This window comes from Onychostoma macrolepis, chromosome 06 (genome assembly GCF_012432095.1).
Source record: "Onychostoma macrolepis isolate SWU-2019 chromosome 06, ASM1243209v1, whole genome shotgun sequence".
In the NCBI taxonomy this organism is placed as follows: Eukaryota; Metazoa; Chordata; class Actinopteri; order Cypriniformes; family Cyprinidae; genus Onychostoma; species Onychostoma macrolepis.
The window spans coordinates 25,659,593-25,679,749 of record NC_081160.1 but is presented as its reverse complement, the minus strand read 5'-3'; the positions used below and the strand labels follow the sequence as shown (position 1 = coordinate 25,679,749).

The 20,157-nt window shown below is 38.3% G+C and overlaps 1 protein-coding gene across 2 annotated transcripts in view; it reads left to right on the top strand.

Moving 5' to 3' along the window:
- shq1 (SHQ1, H/ACA ribonucleoprotein assembly factor) overlaps window positions 1-18,658 on the top strand; it is a 38,888-nt gene extending 20,230 nt beyond the window's left edge. For both annotated transcript variants that reach the window (XM_058779375.1, XM_058779374.1), the window contains 3 exons: window positions 189-312; window positions 7,888-8,008; window positions 17,835-18,658. In XM_058779375.1, the coding sequence (XP_058635358.1) occupies window positions 189-312; window positions 7,888-8,008; window positions 17,835-18,489 (900 nt within the window). In that variant the 3' untranslated portion in view covers window positions 18,490-18,658. The remainder of the gene's footprint in view (window positions 1-188; window positions 313-7,887; window positions 8,009-17,834) is intronic.
- Window positions 18,659-20,157: the final 1,499 nt, after the last annotated feature.

Sequence of the window (20,157 nt, the reverse complement as noted above, 5' to 3'; positions counted from 1 at the left end):
CAAGGTGTTTAAAAGTTGACCTACTATTTACCCTGCTAATAAAACGGGAAGTCGTTGGGAATAATTAGAGCAAATTGCTGTAATTACCAGTGGAGTTAAAAAATGATTGATGTAATATGCATGGACAGATCTGGAGCAATTTACGGACCATGCTTATGTGTGTGTGTGTGTGTGTGTGTGTGTTACAGACGTATCACTCTGTACAAGATGTGTTGGTGTCTTTCGGCAGAAGGACATTGTGCTACCCGCTCTATCGGCACTTCTCCCTGATCACAAGAGCTGTGAAAGACGTTGCTTGCATTTTTCAGTCTGGTGAGTTCTGTCTCTCTTTCTTTACTTAAAGATTAAACCCAGACCTTTTAGCCATTTCCAAGCCACCAAGGGATCAGGTTGAGGGTCAAGACTAAACGTGTGACCTGTTCCTCACCCTATAAACCCTGCAGTGCTTCCACCTCATTACCAGAATCCCTGCTGCCACCACAATGAAAGCAAGCATACTTCTTTCAACTTCAATGGGGGAAGGTTTCTTAAAATTATCTGATTAACATTTATTTGACAGTTATGGAGATATTCAGAAAAACAACAATTAAAGTCAACAAGTAATCATAATGGACCTGTTTGCTTTAATACACATTTCTGATGTTCGCAATCTTTAAATTTTAATAAGCAGTAACCAAAAAGCTAGTTAAGACTGTTTTAGACTACTGTTAAAGATGTTATTTTTGCTACTGATATATTTTTTTTACTGTTTAAGATAAAAATAAGAGGTTTTAATATTGGCATACATTGAGATATTCTTGAGAATGAACCTGACCTTCAACCTTCATGTGTTCATCAAAAATCCTTGTCCAAAAAAATGAGAGTATATCTCGAATATTGAAAGCTCAAAAGTTATTTTAATTTATTTTTATTAATCTATTTCATTATTTTATTTAATTATGTATTTAATAAAAACTAAATTTATGTTCAACTGTTCAAAACAAGTCTTAAATATTATTATTCAGTTTTGCTTCGCAAGTGAATTTATCTGATTTTAGGAATGTTTAGATATTTTTACTGGGTTTTTTTTTTCTTAGTTAATCTCGGAAATACATCACATTACTGAAGTGTGAGCTGGGAATGCTATTTCATGTTGACTTTAAGGGACTAATGAGAACAAGAGCTTGACAGGCAACCTATATTTACCCACAGCAGACAGAGCGGCTCACTCGGGACCAAATTTAACACGACGCTCACCAACCCTCCCTGAACAGCGGGGTGCTTTGGTAAAAGACGTTTTCTATGACAGGAAAGTCAACAGATTGGTCATGTCTTGGTGTGCTTAGTCTTGCTGTTCTGTCAACGTAAGTGGGAGGGAGGTTAAGAACGAGGGAATCCGAGAGGGATGTCTCCTCACTTCTGAAGAAATCAGCAATTCTGCAGAGTAGACACTGTTGGCTTTGATATCTCTGAGAGAAGAGCAACCTTTAAATCAAAGAAGCCATCTGTGGGAGAGACAGAAGTGCTGTGTAAACACGTTTTCAGGTGTGTGTGGTGAGATTATCCAACACGTTGATTTTAGCGCTTATAAATAACTGCAATTACAGGCCTTGTTAGATTTGGGATTAGCAGGGTATGGTTGATTGTGAAGTTAAGTCAGAAGAGAGACTAGATGGCAGAACAAGATTAGATAAGCAAAATCACACCTCACCGATCACAGGTTCATGTCAGGTACTGACAGCTTCTTCTGCTGGCAAAAAAAAAAAAAAAAAGTACTCATGGAAGATTCCATAAAGGCAATGTAAAACAGTGTTTCCATCCATTTTAGGCCCATAAAAGGTCATTCAGTGAAGAAATTCAGTGTTCCTCCAACAGGAACTGGTTGAATCATGCGTGACAGGTGGTTGAAAAAGGAGGCGACCTGGTGACGTCAGCTGGGAAATCCTTTCAGAGGTGGGCAAAAAACCCTATTCTTTAAAGCTGCAGTCCGTAACTTTTTCTGTTTTTTTTTTTGTGTTTTTTTTTGGTTAAAAATAGCTGCATATTCCCGCCTCTTCTCCAGAAGAGGGCGTAGCGTATACGTCTCTCTGCTTTGCATGACAGCAATAAACAGCTGTTAGAAGCAACATGACAGAGCGAGAGAACCGGTATTTAGTCATACATATGGGAAGCCAAATGCACTGAAAGTGGGATGAATCAGCATGATGTTACAGAGCTCGCGCCGCACTGACCTGTCATCTACCAAACGGACAGCGCGGCGCGAACTGATCTCACAAACGCGGCACTGATCAATTAAAATACTTCGATAATGTACACACACAAATACGGTTAAAACGCTAAGCATTATAAGGACATGACATTCACAAAGCAGTCTGGAGTGAAATGGTTTGCACAGACATAAACGAATTTAGGTAGATTTCGAGGCGTATAACCTTGAAAAATAGAAGTAATCTGCTGTGTCCTTAGTGGCCAATGTTGGGAGAAATGAAGACTCTAATGTTCAGTCTTACATCCAAACACAGAACACCGGGATTGCTTGCGAGACATTGTTGACGTTGCAGCTGCTCAAGAGCGGAGAAAATGGAAGACAGCGTACAACCGCTGAGGGCGAAAACTACGACAATGCAGGGCTGTCAATCAGCCGTCGTGGCTGCGCCCTATGCAGTGTGACATCACATTGCTTAGAGAATCAAAACGGGCCTAGTGAGACTGATTTGGTTTAATGGCGATTTAAAAATAAGGAGTGAGGGTTTATCATTGTTGGGTGGTTGTGTTCACACACTGCCAACACACATTTATGTCCACCATGTAAAAGTGGATTTTACATAATAGGTGCCCCTTAATGCTCCATTGATCCATGAGGAACAATTCAATGGACCATGGCACTGCATCGAATACTGTTTACACTGACAGCAGAAGTTTAATTTCCAATGAAGTTTGGTTTTGGATGTGACAGTTAGAGGTGCAGTTGTTAATGTTGAACTCTGTGCAAATGAGTAGTAACAAACAATGGAAGAGCGCCCCTGTGATCTTCCTGATCAACTATGTAGAAACACCTGCTAGCGACCAGCAGTGCAGCAACTTGGTGATCTCCTGAAATTAAATCACTGTCAATGCGGAACGCTCCATAATTGAGTTGAAATTGTATTTCAGAATAATTGTCTGCCCTTAGAGGTTTTTAAATGTGCCTTGATAGGATAATATCCATCTGCTCTCTGAGGTTTACACTGGTCCTCTTACTCTTCTCCTCAAGGTACAGATTTGTAAACACACCGCTGAGTTGTAATCTGCTCACTGGCGTATATTTTCACGCAGAGTCTGTGACATTTCACTCCAGTCTACAATTTGTAGATTTACAACCATCAAAGCCCCACGTGCAATAAGGCTCCCCTTTAATGAACGGTAACAGCGGTGTGACTCCCCTCGGAAAGCAGACTGCCCTGTCACACTGTGACTCCTGGGTAATTAATTTGTCGGCAGAACATGAATGGAGGTGTGTATCTGATGTGTGTGTACTCTAATTTGAGGCACTTCGTTTAAGCAGCAGTGAAAGCAAACAGTTGTAGTTAGTAGGAAAACAAACCCATTAATGATGCTGCACGAGTAAAGTCGTGATGGAAATGCTATCCAGGGGTAAATATTTGAACAGCCCTCTGGCAGCTTGTCTGGTTGTTCTCCGAGAGATCCTGCTAAAGCCAGCGGGCCCTCAAGGAGATCGAGGAGGGAGACTGTGGGTAACGGCCTAGAAGATGCACTGTGGGCAAATATAAACGCTCGTATATAATCTGAACTTTCAGAGGCTTGCCTGTATTTAATTTAACTGCATAGCTTGGATTCGGTTTCCACTTGTTTTGCTCTGCACTGGTATCGGCTTGCCAGTTAGAGCAGTGTATCCCAACTTTTTGTTGTAGCTACCTCCATAGCCCCATGATAGATAGATAGATAGATAGATAGATATATATATATATATATATATATATATATATATATATATATATATATATATATATATATATATATATATATATATATACTCAGCTTAATTGCTGATGTAAATACCCCTTCATAAAAATGTATGTACAGATGGAATTTAATATAACTGTATATTTTAAAATGTGATTTTATTTCTGTGATGTAAAATTGAATTTTCAGCAGTCAAAACTCTAGTCTTCAGTGTCACCTGATCCATCATTTTTGACTGATTTGGTGCTTAAGAAAGATTTATTGTTATTGTATCTTCAAAATAGCTTAATATTTTTGTGCAAACCATGATAGATCTGTTTGAAGCATTCTTTGACTAGAAAATAAGAAATAGAAATAGTTTGTAACATCATAAATTTTTTTTATTGTCATTTTTGATCAATTTAATCAATCAGTTTGATCAATTATACATTATAATTGTTTCATTTGGGGAAGTTGTTTTGTCTTTTGATTTGGAAGCAGGTTCATTTTCATGGCATTTTAAAAACTCTTTCACATCAGTCAGAGCTTGACTTTTTTTTTTGCCAAGTTCCATCGTAGCTTATTGAGATTCATTGTTTTGCTCTGCAGGAATTGTCATCTCTAACCCAACGTGATCAATCTTAAGAAGTACATTGCAGAATTCATGATGATAGATGTAGGCCATTTGATGCAGCATAATTTGATGTCAATGTTCTTTAATGTAATTTTTGCAGCTGTTTCTCGAGGTTAGCTGCTTTGTTCAGTCATGTAAGGGTTTTCCACACAGCTAGCAGTCAGTGTCACAGTTTTGTATGATTAATAAATTGGTGGTTTGAGGCTAAATCTCACCAAGCTTGTCAACAACATATCCAGGTCATATTTCATGCTAAAATCAAAGAAAATGTCTGTTTGATGGACCTCTTATTTGTTTTGTATTTTTACATGATTTTCATGACAAATAAGCACAATTACACTGTCATGATCTTTTATTTTATTAAAATAACAAAAAAAAAAAAAATCTTTCTCCACTAAAAAAGCAGCTGTGTATTCTAATGAAATAAAATGCTGTGCAACCAAAATGATAATCACATACAGGTGCATCTCAATAAATTAGAATGTCGTGGAAAAGTTCGTTTATTTCAGTAATTCAACTCAAATTGTGAAACTCATGTATTAAATAAATTCAATGTACACAGACTGAAGTAGTTTAAGTCTTTGGTTCTTTTAATTGTGATGAATTTGGCTCACATTTAACAAAAACCCAACAAATTAAAATCTCAAATCTCAACAAATTAGAATATGGTGACATGCCAATCAGCTAATCAACTCAAAACACCTGCAAAGGTTTCCTGAGCCTTCAAAACTGTCTCTCAGTTTGGTTCACTAGGCTACACAATCATGGGGAAGACTGCTGATCTGACAGTTGTCCAGAAGACAATCATTGACACCCTTCACAAGGAGGGTAAGCCACAAACATTCATTGCCAAAGAAGCTGGCTGTTCACAGAGTGCTGTATCCAAGCATGTTAACAGAAAGTTGAGTGGAAGGAAAAAGTGTGGAAGAAAAAGATGCACAACTAACCAGGAGAACTGCTGCCTTATGAGGATTGTCAAGCAAAATCGATTCAAGAATTTGGGTGAACTTCACAAGGAATGGACTGAGGCTGGGGTCAAGGCATCAAGAGCCACCACACACAGACGTGTCAAGGAATTTGGCTACAGTTGTCGTATTCCTCTTGTTAAGCCACTCCTGAACCACAGACAACGTCACAGGTGTCTTACCTGGGCTAAGGAGAAGAAGAACTGGACTGTTGCCCAGTGGTCCAAAGTCCTCTTTTCAGATGAGAGCAAGTTTTGTATTTCATTTGGAAACCAAGGTCCTAGAGTCTGGAGGAAGGGTGGAGAAGCTCATAGCCCAAGTTGCTTGAAGTCCAGTGTTAAATTTCCACAGTCTGTGATGATTTGGGGTCCAATGTCATCTGCTGGTGTTGGTCCATTGTGTTTTTTGAAAACCAAAGTCACTACACCCGTTTACCAAGAAATTTTGGAGCACTTCATGCTTCCTTCTGCTGACCAGCTTTTTAAAGATGCTGATTTCATTTTCCAGCAGGATTTGCCGCCTGCCCACACTGCCAAAAGCACCAAAAGCTGGTTAAATGACCATGTTGGTGTGCTTGACTGGCCAGCAAACTCACCAGACCTGAACCCCATATATTCTCTATTATTGTCAAGAGGAAAATGAGAAACAAGAGACCAAAAAATGCAGATGAGCTGAAGGCCACTGTCAAAGAAACCTAGGCTTCCATACCACCTCAGCAGTGCCACAAACTGATCACCTCCATGCCACGCCTAATTGAGGCAGTAATTAAAGCAAAAGGAGCCAAGTATTGAGTACATATACAGTAAATGAACATACTTTCCAGAAGGCCAACAATTCACTAAAAATGTTTTTTTTTTTATTGGTTTTGTGAAGTATTCTAATTTGTTGAGAGAGTGAATTGGTGGGTTTTTGTTAAATGTGAGCCAAAATCATCACAATTAAAAGAACCAAAGACTTAAACTACTTCAGTCTGTGTGCATTGAATTTATTTAATACACGAGTTTCACAATTTGAGTTGTATTACTGAAATAAATGAACTTTTCCACAACATTCTAATTTATTGAGATGCACCTGTATATATCATTGTTATATTAGAAGTTTTACCAGTGACTGAATCTCTTTGTTGTGCTTTTAAAAGTCTGAAATGGAAATAGAGCCACATTTCAGGCTCAAATGGTTGCTGATGCATGCACTTGATGATTTATTTTTTAAATAAAAAGCACACTTTTGATGTCCATAAAAGTGGGTTTCATTTTATTTCTTTTGACTTTCTTGGTGAAATATGACCTAGGCATGTTTTTTAAACAGGCTTCGTGAGATTGTTCTTTTAAATATTGGCACCCCGTGGACCTTTACCATCTGTACTTCCAGGGCCTGAATCTAACCTTGTCTCCCCATTCCTCTTCTCTCTCTTCTTTGCTCTCTTCTCCTCAATTTCTTCCCCTGAGACGCCTTATTGCAGCACATGATTAACTGGCTCAACATGCAATCTAAACCCAGCACACACTGCACCGCACAGTCCCACAGCTGGTCTTCGGAAGAATCCAAACCTTACTTTTCCTCCACTCTCCCAGGGAGCAGTGAAGAAAAGTAGAAAACCCTTCAATTATAGATGGATGGAGGTCAGAGAAAGAGAGAGAGAGAGGAAGAATGGGGAAAGACAGAGTACGGTTCAAGTTCCTGGAGTTTTTCTCGCATGTCCTGAAGCTGGAAGCCACGACGGCTTCTCCGGGTAAGAGCTCCAGCTTAAATGGGAACCAAATGTTTGTGTAAGGCTTTCCTCGGTGCGAGTGCACTGTTTGTTTTCTGAGGCGGCTGGAATGTCTCCACCGGCTGCCAGGCTATTCTGTGGGCGGCTCGAGAATCCTCACGGCCTTCTTTCGCTTCATGACTGAGCCCGTTGCTTTGCGCTGAGGGGATATTTTTGCACCTTATTTGGGAGACGGGTGTTATGACAACAAATATCATCGCTGTGGCACGGTGCCCTTAAGGTGTTTGTGTGTTTGTGGGTGTGTTTTGTGTGTTGTGGAAGCATCTGCCAGAATAGAAAATACAATCATCTTCCTGAGTGCTGAAAAAGCGTTGGCTCAGCACAGATTTCCACTTTTCCACCAACAAAAGTTGCATAGTTGATCACTAAATAAGCTGTCTTCACTTTTATCTGTATTTTTGTCTTGTATTCTGGTTAAAAAAAAAAAAATCCACGGATCCTTAGAATAAGACACATTTGCTATTTCCATCTATATCAAACTGTTTTCAGAGAATTTTGTTACCCCATTGGTTTAAGCATAAGCCTCACTAACTTTTCTTAGATTTATGCTTAAAACAAGAAAAAGACTGATCTACTGCTTGTTTCCTTTGTCACAGGGAAGGCATGTGTCCTGAAGTGTCTGCTGGCCATCCATAGGATCTTCCGGGAGAACGATCCAGCCTATATCCTCAATGACCTCTACATCACAGACTACTGCATCTGGATCCAGAGGGTCAAGTATGTTCAGTCCAGCACAATGTCGCCTAAATCAGCCAACCTTAAATTAAGTGTGTCCAAGATCTGATTGTCTGCTTATCATACCAGTTTCATTAATCCCTTATGAAAGCTAAATCATCAGTTCATTAAAGCAGTAAGCCAAACGAGATGGGTGTTACAGTGATTTTTACCTGGGGTAATGTCCAGATCACATTTCGCACCATGTGTGAAAGAGATATGAGAGATGCTCCAGACTTAGCCACAATGCAAAATCAATAAACAATAGTATGACAAAAATGATGAAGTTAGGAGTCCAAACTATCCATTTTATCATTTTTTGTTTTAGTTCAGTCTCTGGTGGTTAAACAGAACCACAGTGCTTGAACTTGATTCATGATGAATGGTATTGCAATCATGATTTCTGCTCGCCATTTTTTGTAATCACTTCCACGTTTAAAATGCAAACTACAGCCGGTGCATAATTCAGTAATGAGATATACTCTGCTTCCCGGCTGGTGTTCAGCTAAAGTCGTATGATTGTCTATAAAGAGTCCAGTTGAAAAATGTGTATCTGAAGTTGTAGGCCCAGTGCCCAGACGCGATAAATGTCCTGTGGGGATTATGCCGAAATTTTTCAGGCCTATGTTTTGCCAAAGTGTAGATTTTCTGGCAAGAACGCAGCCTTGACAGCTAATTAATAATGGATGTGTAAAATGGCAGAGTTTAAATGTGCCTGTTTTCTCAATGAGACAAAGGGAGAAAATGAGAGGGAGAGAAACGGAGGTAGGTACAGAGACTCTTTGTCCGTGGTCCTCGGAGAACTGCACGGTTCCACCATCAGTGTGCTGGAAAGCTTAATCGCGTTTGCTGGGCCTCTGAGTTAAAAAGGCAAATTAGGCAAAGCACTATCGTGTCTTTATTCTCTCCTCTTCTTCTTTAAATAAAATAAACATAAAATATTAAAAAATGTCCTTAGGGTGACTGTGCACCTTGTTCTCCATCGATCACTAAATGCATCATCTGAGGCATCAGTAGCATTGACCTGTGAATGAATGCTTGTGTTCCTCTGTTCCTCTCCTTCTTCCATGCTTTATTGAACAGAACAAAAGAAAAGCAGACCGGAGAGCTGTGGAAAGGCACAGCTTGCAGGATCTGTCACAGCGCACTAGTGCCGCTGATGTATCTTAGTCATACTTGCCTTGAGGCGCTTGACATCTCTCAACATCACGCTGAAAATTGATTTCCAGTTTGCATCCTTTTAGAGTATCTTTAGTTGTCTAGAAAGACTGCTGAAAACTTTTCCTTTGAGTTCAGACAAAGCCCCTCTTGTCATGGGAAGTGACTGCAGGAGACTTGCTCCTCCTTTTAAGTACTGGAGCGTTTGATCAAATCCCCACTGCTCTGGTTTGTGTAGACAACTCCCTGTTATCATAGCAGGTTTGTTGTGACAGCGTTTTCAACATCTGACATATCCTCTGTCAGATTATTTAAACAATTCTCTCTTCCCAAAAAATCCTCCCAGAAGGACGCCCCAGTCCAGTTATCTGAGCAAGTTATCTTTGGCTGCGTTCACACAGCAGCAGAATGCGCTTGTCAGTCTTTTTTTAGAATGCTAAACTGATTTTGCCCGGCCCTGCTGTGAACTTAACGACAATCTATCCATCTATTGCACATTGTTGTATCATTCCCTCAATCCATCCATCCATCTGTATATTTTTCTATTATTCCATCCATCCATCTGTATATTGTTTTTATTTTTCTATCATTCCATGCATACATCCATCCATCCATCCATCCGTATGTTGTTTTTATTTTTCTATAATTTTATCCATCTGTATATTGTTCTATCGTTCCATCCATCTATTTAGCCATCCATCCATCCATCCAGTATATTTTTCTGTCGTTCCATCCATCATCCATTTATTGTTCTATCGTTTCATTCATCCATCTGTATATTGTTTTATTTTTCTATCATTCCATCCATCCGTTCATCCATCCATATATTCATGTTCACAGCAGGGCAGGGCAAAATCTATCTATCTATTATTCCATCCATCCATCTGTATATTGTTTTTATTTTTCTGTCATTCCATGCATCCATCCATCTGTTAAGCCATTCATCCATCCATACAGTATATTTTTCTATCATTCCATCCATCATCCATATTGTTCCATCCATCCATCTATATATTGTTCTATTTTTCCATCCATCTATTTAACCATCCATCCGTACAGTATATTTTTCTATCTTCCATTTGTTCATCCGTCCATTTATATATTGTTCCATGATTCCATCCATTCATCCATCTGTATATTGTTCTATTGTTTCACCCATCCATCCATCTGTATATTGTTCTATTGTTCCATCCATCCATCCATCTGTATATTGTTCTATTGTTCCATCCATCCGTCCATCCGTAGATTGTTCTATCATTCCATCCATTCATCCATCCATCTGTATATTGTTTTATCATACCATCTATTCATCCATCTGTATATTCCATCCTTTCACCCATCCATTCCTCCTTATATTGTTCCATTCATTCCTCTGTGCATTGTTCTATCGTTGTTCTAACCCGTTCCTGCGGGTTTTTGGTGTGAAATGTGACACAACTGTTTAGTGAATTAACCTCTGACTGTGTGAAAGTAGCCTTTGTGAGATCTCTAGATTATAGATGTTATCCAGCTTGTATGTGGCAGCAGTTCCTCCTCAAATCTCTTATCGGCAGTCAGACACGATCAGCTGCTCATGATGAATGCTTGGATTAATAAAAGCTGCCCCTGTGGGCATGATTTATAATGTCTCTCTGCGGTCTGACCGGCATTCTCACTCTTGAAGTCCTCCCGACTGCAGGAATGCCGTGCTCAAATTTATGATGTCTTAAAGACTTCAAGTGTGATTTAAATCTCTGTGCGGGCCCCCCGATCAACAGTGAAACAAAGTGGATTGAGTTGGGCGCTCCCCTTTCTGGCTGTTTGACTGACATGGATCCATGAATTCGTGGTCTGTCATGCTGATGGCAACATGCCTGACAAGTAGCCACCATCACTTTTATGAATGGTTCGAATAGTGTCAGGGAACTTGTTCCATATCCATCTGCTGTTGCAGAGGATCCAAACTTTCTTTTAGCTGAACTCATGACACCTAAATTATTTATAGAAATAGTATTCTGTAATAATTTACACATCCTCGTGGTGTTCCAAACCTACATGCTGTAAAAAATTTAATTTTGAAAGAATCTTCACATGCATTTATCCATTCAGTGTTAATTATATAGTCATCACAGACTGTCAAGCTTCAAAATGGAGAAAAACACACCATAAAAATAGTCAAATATACTCCACACAAAGCTATGATATATCTTCAGAAGATATATAGGAAGTCATATGGACTTTCTTGTTGGAGTTTGACAGTCTTTGTCGATTATAAAATTATTTTGAATTTGTTGTGTTGTGAACTTCCATGAGGATGAGTAAATAATGATAGACACTAAGGTTCTATCTTTTTGGTATTAATTAAATAAAATGCATTTTTATTTTGTTTAGTTTAGCATTTTGGTTTGTTTACAAACTTCTAGTGAACTTCTGATCGTTAACAGGAATATTTAACATTTGGAAATGAAAACAAATAAAATAGCTTCCTTCTGTTCGTATCCGGAGGTTTAAATTTGTTTAAAACAACAGACTTGCAGGAGACAAAGAAAAGCAGATTTGTGTTAACAAATATCTGGTATGGAATGATCTCATAGCTCTAGAGAGACTAAAATCATACAAAATTTTGCCTACAGACATTAGCTAAGTTGCAAAACTTCCATACAATGTATACTTTTGTTAAATGTTACAAGTCACCTTATAACAACTCTGCAGCCAATTACGGCGCAGATGAACTTCAGTTACACGTTTCAGTGTGGCTTCAATGTGTGCCGTTGATGCCGAGCTCTGAGATTCGGTGCCAGACTACTGAGACCACTGGCATTTTCTTATCGTTTCTTCCCCTCCCATTCAGCATTCAGAATCACTCCAGTGAGTCGACTCTTCACCCAGTTCAGAAAACAGAAAAGATAAGGTGTAACTTACTGTGTTTCACTAAGTGCAACAGAGCCTCGCTTTCCATTTTCCCTTTGTGTTCAAACTCCTTAATTGGGTCAGTCGGATTCCAAACGGCAACCATAGCAACCTGTTAAAGGTGAGCTTAAGGGTTTATCTTTTGACAGGATGAGAAAGTTGCTTTCTCTGACATTGAGAAACGACACATTGTCAGAGTATTGACGCTCAGCCAAGTGTTTTTCTCCAGGGACTAGAGCCCCTGGCTTGAGGGTAAGGAGGCCTCCAGGGGCCACATGGGTCAGGGGTTTCGTAAAGCTTTGTGGTCAGTTGCCCCAGAGTGGACGTTACTGTTGTCAATTAGTGTTAAATCACGAAAGAGTAAAGAGGTGTGGGAAACAGTTTTCACTTCTTGCTTCAGTAGCTAAGTGAATTGTGAAATCCCCCTCTAGCATTGAGGGAAATCAGGCTTAAAATATCTGGGTTTGGTGTGTGTGCATGTTAATAGCGCTGTTTAGGTTATTAAGGATTGCTGTCGCTTCAGTTTGGATGGCTTTGAATTTGATCGTGACCTTTTTGGTTTTGTGTTCTGACATTTCACTAGCTCGCCATCCGATTCGAGAGGTTTACTTCTGATCATACTGATCAGCTTTGGTGGTGTTTGGGAAAATGTGTAAAGACTGCATGCTGATTTTGAAAAGGAATTAATATTGTTGGACTTTACTGACAATTTGGGGACTTGGCATCACACACAAGTTTTTAGCTACCCATGCCAATGTAGAAATACCTGCAGGTGAATTTCCCACCCAGGACTGATTTATTGCTGAAATTGATTTATAACTGCATTTCAATATAGTTAATAATGGTAAGAATGATAGTCTAATAATGAATTAAATTCATGTTTAAGTATTCCATAACCATATGCAAAAACGTTTTCTATAATTTTATTTTAATAGTTTTATTATGATGCCAATTAGGTAATAATTAATCTTCTAAAACCACAATTTGCGTTATGAAATAATGCATTTAATAATTAATATTATATTATTTTATTTCGTTTTTTAACTTAAGCTTAAAATATTATGTCAAACATTTGTTGCATCGTAAGCATACATGGCTGTTATTTAAAATTTTGAATAATTACAGCACATAAAAAAATATTAATTTACCGGCTGTGAACCATGACATGTGATACCATTCTTTCCTGGTGAACGCACAATAGTTGGTGATATTCTGTTTAGAAGCCCACAAGATTGCATTTAGTGAATGATCCAAGAATTATGTAGAAAGGTATTAATATGTCAATATCATGATTACCAACTAAGTAGTGTTTTAGTGGTCATGTGATCACAACATTATTTATTTTTTAGACGGCTGATATCAAAAAAACAAAAATGTTCATTTCTTTTAGTTAAATCTTTGCGAGCAGAAGTACAGATTTAATTTATGATTTATTGATTTTTCTGAAACACTTAAACAAGAGTCTTACATTGTTTATTATATGAGTTCTATGACAGAAAAGTCCTGAACATTTATACTATCCTTTCTCTGTAGGACATAGTCTCATAGTCTTTTTGAGTGCGTGAGATACAGAGAGAGAGAGAGAGAGAGAGAGGGTGGGAGGGAGGATTCAAGTGTCCCGCTGGTGTGAGGAAAGTGATCCTGGTCTTAGAGCTCACACAGATAAGTGGATCATATTCCCTCTCAGTGTGTGGTTTAGCGGCATTTGAACACTTCGGCTTGTACAGTCAGTGTGAGCAGTGACTCTGCTGTCTCTCCTTCCAGTGTCCCAGAATCCTCTCATCTTGTAATATGAAAAGGGCTGATTAAAGCAATGGCACAATTTTGTAAAATTTTGTAAAAAGTCATTTTGAATGAAAAATCAATGAATGTAAATGTAGTAAGGGCTTGACTGAAATGTGTCCAACTCACAGTTCAGCCTTAAAATGAATCGTTTACTTAGTTTCAGCGACACTGTGAATCTGTGAAAATACCATTTTAAATATTCTTAAAGACTAATTACCTCATTGAAAAGTCGGAGGTATATTTCATCCTTGCGTGTCCTTGATTTGTATATCTTAAGAGCTTAATGTAGATGCAGCCCTAGAGCTTTGTTTGAAGTAGACGAGTAATTCACCGCAGGTTCACCCCGTCTCTCTAGACATAAAGGTCTCTACTATTTTCTCAAGCTGCCTCTAGTGTGTCTTTGTTGCGGCAAGCTTGTTTTTATTTCCCCCTTCTCCCAACCTTGAAAGCCGCCCCTTCTCGGTTAATTAAGGCGAACCACAACAGTGCCACCGTAATGACTGAATTGTGTACAACATTATCCTTTGCCCCAAAAGGGGCCTTTGTTTCTACCGCAAGCGTGCATTCTCTCACCGCAGAAGTGAAGGAGGAGAGGGAGAGATAGAGACGGAGAAAACAAGCAATCCTCTACAATGCTAACTCAATAATGACTTCCCACGGGGAGAAAACGAATATGGCAAATGTTTGAGGCGCCGCCACCACTGCTACGGGACTTCCACCAATCGCATTACTGCAGGAAGTGCCTAATAGTTTTATGGACCTTCTTTCTTCTTCTGAGAGCACATGGTGCTTTTCAGAGAACTCTATTTGTCCAGGGTCAGAAATTAACCAAGGGTCAGGTCAGGGCAGGCCAAAATAACACTCAAAATGTTTGCTTCTTGTTTGTTATCTGATATTTGATAATGTTATAGTTATGGACTTCTGTAGACACTGCACTGCAGTGACCTGTAGCTGTCAGATCTGTATTTGTACAAAAAGGTATTTAAATGTATTCTAGCGGAGCATTTATTGTGAAAGTATAAAAACTCGTTTAAATATTTAATGTTGATTTGATTTATGTAAAGAATAGTCTTAAGTGCTGTGATTGAGAATTTATTTCCCTTAAATGGTTTTGGGGGAAATGCCCTCATTAAAATAATGTTAGTTTCAGACATTGGACCTCTCCTCTTGTAATTTTTATTATACCTTTTGAAGCTAGGCATATGATTTCAGGTCTTTGATGGTAAATTCTTTAAAGCTGAAAATTGATTTAGTTAGTAAACACAATCACATTGACCCTTTTTGCTGGTTTAAGACTTGCTTTTTGTTACTTTTTTACTTAAGACATGATCCAGAAATCATATTGAAAACAGTTGTTGCTTAATAGTTTTGTGGAAACTGACACAGGATTGTATGGGATTCTTTGAATAAAAAAAGTTATTCTTTACTGTCACTTTAGATTAATTTAATGCATAATTGCTGAAAAATAATATTAATTTCTTAAAAAAAAAAAAAAAAACAGTGTACGTCAAGGAAACAACAGATATTTCCTGATCTTTCACTGATGATTTACTGAAATGATTCACAAGCACTTTCTGTTTAGCTAAGCTTTCTAAAAGAAAAAAAAAAGTGCAGGCCGCTCCCCTGTTAACAAAACTTACATCCTATTTACATTTCTCAAGACATCTTTATCAGTGACATCTATGGTATTGTAAGGACATTTCATGTGTGCTGTTCTCAAAAAATAATTTATTTCACCTTCAAGGCCTTTATGAGTCATTTATCTTGTAAAGTCTCTGAGATGTGCACAACCGGTTTTGCTTCTTCATCTAACCGTGACTTTTCCTCAACATATCACAGACCGCCTCTTTATCTCAGATAAGCACTTTCTGAAGGCGCCAAGCATACTTGTGACTCAAGCGCTGTGTACACAGTATCCTCCTGAGACCGCAGCGCTGCTCTCCTGCTAGGAATCCCTGTCCTCCGGCGGTGTGGGACATCAGTAGGCCTGCGCCGTGATAACGAGGCATCTTGGTTCTCAGCGGTGGGTTAATTGAAGCACAGAGTACGGCGACGCACGTCAATAGAGACGGGGGGGCTCAGACTTGCATGCTTTTATCCTTTTTGTGAATGACCACGACCTCGAAACCGTCAGGGAGCGTGACCCCCCCCGTTCGTTCGCTAATCACCATGGTGATGAAGGATTTGTGCAGCTCGCAACTCTGAATAGTGGCCACTTGAGTTTTGGCAGCACCCGGTCGCATTTGCTGCATGAATAATGTATGCCTCGAGGCCCCTTGTAGTACTGGGATCTTTGCATTGAGTGTATTGTAGCAATATATTTTTTTCCCCTTGTGAATGCTTTGTCAGGTTACTTTGCATATTGCTTATCCCCAGGGGAATTTTGTGGCAGCATGCGATATTAGTGAAACTCAGATTGATGTATTTATTGTAGTGTCCAGACGTTTAATATTGCATGTAATACATATTTTGTGCATGATTCGCATAAGATCAGTCCAACTGGGTAGTAATCATAATAAAAAAATTACTATATATGTATGTTTACCTAATTTAAAATAATGACTACTGGCTGAATGTTACATCACCTAATTAATAATCAAATTAATATAAATGACCTACTATTCAGATCATTTCTATGCTTGTTAAAACTTTGTATGTTGATACTTTTCAGTTGATTTATTGGCTAGTAAGTACATATGTGTTTAGTCTCTCTGGTTAATGTTTATATCACTCTAAATACGTGCTTGTGAAGTGTCTGTTGTAAAATAAGTTCTCCACTAGCTGATAAGCTTGCGCTGAAGTCCTAGAGTTCTTACAGTAGCCATGGAGACATCTGTATTGTGAACTGAATACTAAAATATACTCTGCCACATTTCGCTCAACTGCCAAACCCAATTTTTTGGATCACAAAAGCATGTTGGCTGTGCATGAATTATTTAAGGATTTATTCAGCCAGTAGTAAAGATTCTGTCATCATTTACTCACCTTCATGTCGTTTTAAACCTGTATGCTTTTCTTTCTTCAATAGAACGTAAAGGTACACTACCAATCAAAAGTGTGGGGTCAGTACTGTTTTTTTGTTTTTGTTTTTGTTTTTTTTATTATTAAATGTATACTTTTATTTAGGAAGGATGGATTAAATTGATCATAAGTGATCATTTTATTTCAAATAAAGTCTTTATTTCTATTCGTCAAATAATATATTTTTTTAAATCATCACAGTTTAAATTAAAATATTAATCAGCACACTGTTTTCAACATTGATATTTATAATAAATGTTTCTTGAGCACCAAATCAGCATATTAGAATGAGACTGGAGTAATGGCTTTACCATCACTGGAATGAATTACATTTTAAAATAGATTTAAATTTCAAAATATTGCTGTTTTACATTATTTTTCATCAAATAAATGCAGCCTTGATGAGCATTAGAGACTTCTTACTAAAACATTTAATAAAATCTTACTGACAGCAAAGTTTTGAATGGCAGTGTAGATCTTTAACAGAATGTTCATGCTGCTCCTTTAATATGCAAAGTAAGTGATGAGCTATTGAGCTCTTAAAATGACAAAAAGCATCATAAATGTGGCCTGAGCAACTTTCAAAGTTTCGTACAAATAAGATTTGAGAATTAAGGTGAAGGGCAAGATTTTCAGCATAAAATTACTTTAATACCTCAGTACATTAATACCTTAGACTAGTAATATGTCCCCTTAAGTACTGCTTTTATGGGTAAATAAGATACAGAGTTGTCCTTTTTGAAGGTACTGCCCTAGGTACAATTTTTGCACATTTTTATTTTTTTTTCTGAAAATGTGGGTTAATCTGCTAGTTATCTCGGTTTGTGAAGAAAAGAAAATCATACACGTATGAGTATGTATTATGAACCTTTCGATCTTTAATGTATGGGCAATGAGCTACTTAAAAACAGAAGTCCATAATTATCTTTTTATTTAATAAACTCAATCGAATGTTTTTTTCTCTTTTTTTCACCAGATCCAAACATGTGCTTGCACTGGCTGAATCCCTACATAATGCCAAACTGCAGAAGAACCATCTAGAACTGGAGCTGGAGATACTCGAACAAGCTGCTGAACTTGTGGTGAAGGAGGAGGAAGCAGAAGAAGAGGAGGAGGAGGAGGAAGACTCAAGCAGTGGTAGTGACACTGAGGATGAGGAAGAGAGTGAGGAAGAACAGCCTGAAGAAACACAACCTGAAAATAACCAAATGGGACTCAGACCTTTCGAACCACAGGTTAGCTGTGAGGATCTGAAGGTAGATGCTGTGACTGAAGCTTCCCTCCGTGTTGAGCTCCAGCCTGGAAGTGGAGAGCCACGACTGGCCAGACGGTTGATTGAGGAGCTGGGAGAGAGGCTGGAGGCGGGGCTGACGATTCAGGAGGATGTGCCTCGGGAAAGACGCTCTATTAGCAGCAGTAACACAGAGGGAGAGGGAGAGAGAAAGAGCGAGGGAGATTATTACCATCAGTGTGCAGTTGAGACAGAAAGAGACGCCACGAAAGCAGCAACCAGTAGAGAGCTACTTGATCCGTGCCTTCAGAGGAATCCACTGCGTATCATAAGCAATGATGAACTGGACAGTGACGATGATGAAGACCTACTTCTTACGGTGGGAAAAAAAGTACCTTAGTGGGCAGGGCACATTATTGCTTGGACATTACGATTCCTTCATTCTAAGACTAATGGATGTATCCTTAAATCAGTCAAAGAACTTGTGCTTTTTCATGGATTTATGTTGTGAAAAAATGTCGTAATTGCTTGTTTCGCAGTGTTAAATAAATAAGACTTTTTCCATTGTACATTTGTCATTCTGGGTAGTTTTATATTAAGCATATCACATTTTTCACAAACATTTTATTTGTGTTTAATGGAGTTGCAATTAATATCAATAATAAAAGATACAAATTTTGTTATATACATAATTGTTTTAAAGGTCTATACTTTTATTTTTAGCTCAAAAATGGATGATAATTTATTTTTTAGGTGCAACAAATAGTGCAGTCCTTTAGTGCATCTCTTTTCATTCTAGTTAAAGGCATCCACTGCAAAACAGCACAGCAGCAAGTTTTGTTTAAGTATACAGTGTTGTCTTCAAAATATTACCCATTCAAGGCAAATGTCTCCATTCCTGTGGCACTTCACAGAAATTTTGGGGTTTCTTTATCTGTATGAACTGATCTTTTGCAGTGAGTTTCTGCAGCGTGTGATGCTGCTGTTATTGACACGCATCCTGTTTGCGGTGAAGTGTGAACCCTCGCATGTCAGTCCTCCACTCTGATGGGTGTGAGATTAGCATGTTTGGGTTGCACGTTGTCATTTCCTTGGAAGTCAAGGAGTAGGAGGTGGTCGTTTTACGATAGTAGAAAAAATGGGGGTGGGGGTTTATCAACAGGAAATGTTAGTAACAGCCCTCTCTTCCGAAAAATGTTCTGTTACCATCCTGCTAGCATGATAACTAAAGACATGTATTGTTAGGCGCCCCTTTTGTTTTTTTCTTTTTACATTTTTGTTCTGCTAAATTGTTTTGTGCTTCTAAACTTTAGCATATTTGCACTATTAAGTTCTTAAAAGTCATTTTATAATGTTTAATTTTGATTTATTTGTCTTTAGATTGTTATATAAGTCCAAATTTGCATGGCAGAACAGCCTCACTTGCTATCTAGTTTTGAGTGCAATTGATTGATTTGATTGATCGGTGTTGGAGTCTGGTGAAAACAGTTCAATATTGCGGCGAGGCAAGATAACAAACAGGGAAGCACTTGTCAGGCAGATAGATGGGGAACTGTGTAATGTGCAAGTGGAAACTGAGGAGATAAGGTGGGAAGATTCCAGCTCCGTCCTTTCTGAAAACAGACAGCGTTTAACTGTCTGCATACACGCCTCACTTTAACAGACGTTTATCTACTAAAGAGCTTTAAAATAAAGCAACGACCAACACAATCTATGTTTGGAAGTGGAATGTCATACTTAAAAATTTTTAAAAAAAAATAAATTACGCTTTCATACAACTCAAACCGTATGTACTTGTCAGCACATAAAATAGTTACATTTGGGACTGGGTTGCAACAACTTTGAAGGAGATAACGATTTCACATTAAATATGCACAGTTATTAAGAAAAGAGCCTTTCTAAAATTGTACAAATTGTTAATTTCATGTAGTGTCAATATTAGAAAATAATGCTATATTTGACACCGGGAAACAGCGAGTTTGAAATTGACCTTGACCTTTTTGCCCTGCTCTTGTCAAAGTAGGGCCGCTGGTGCTGCAGGAAGGATGTAAATGCATGTAACTCTCAT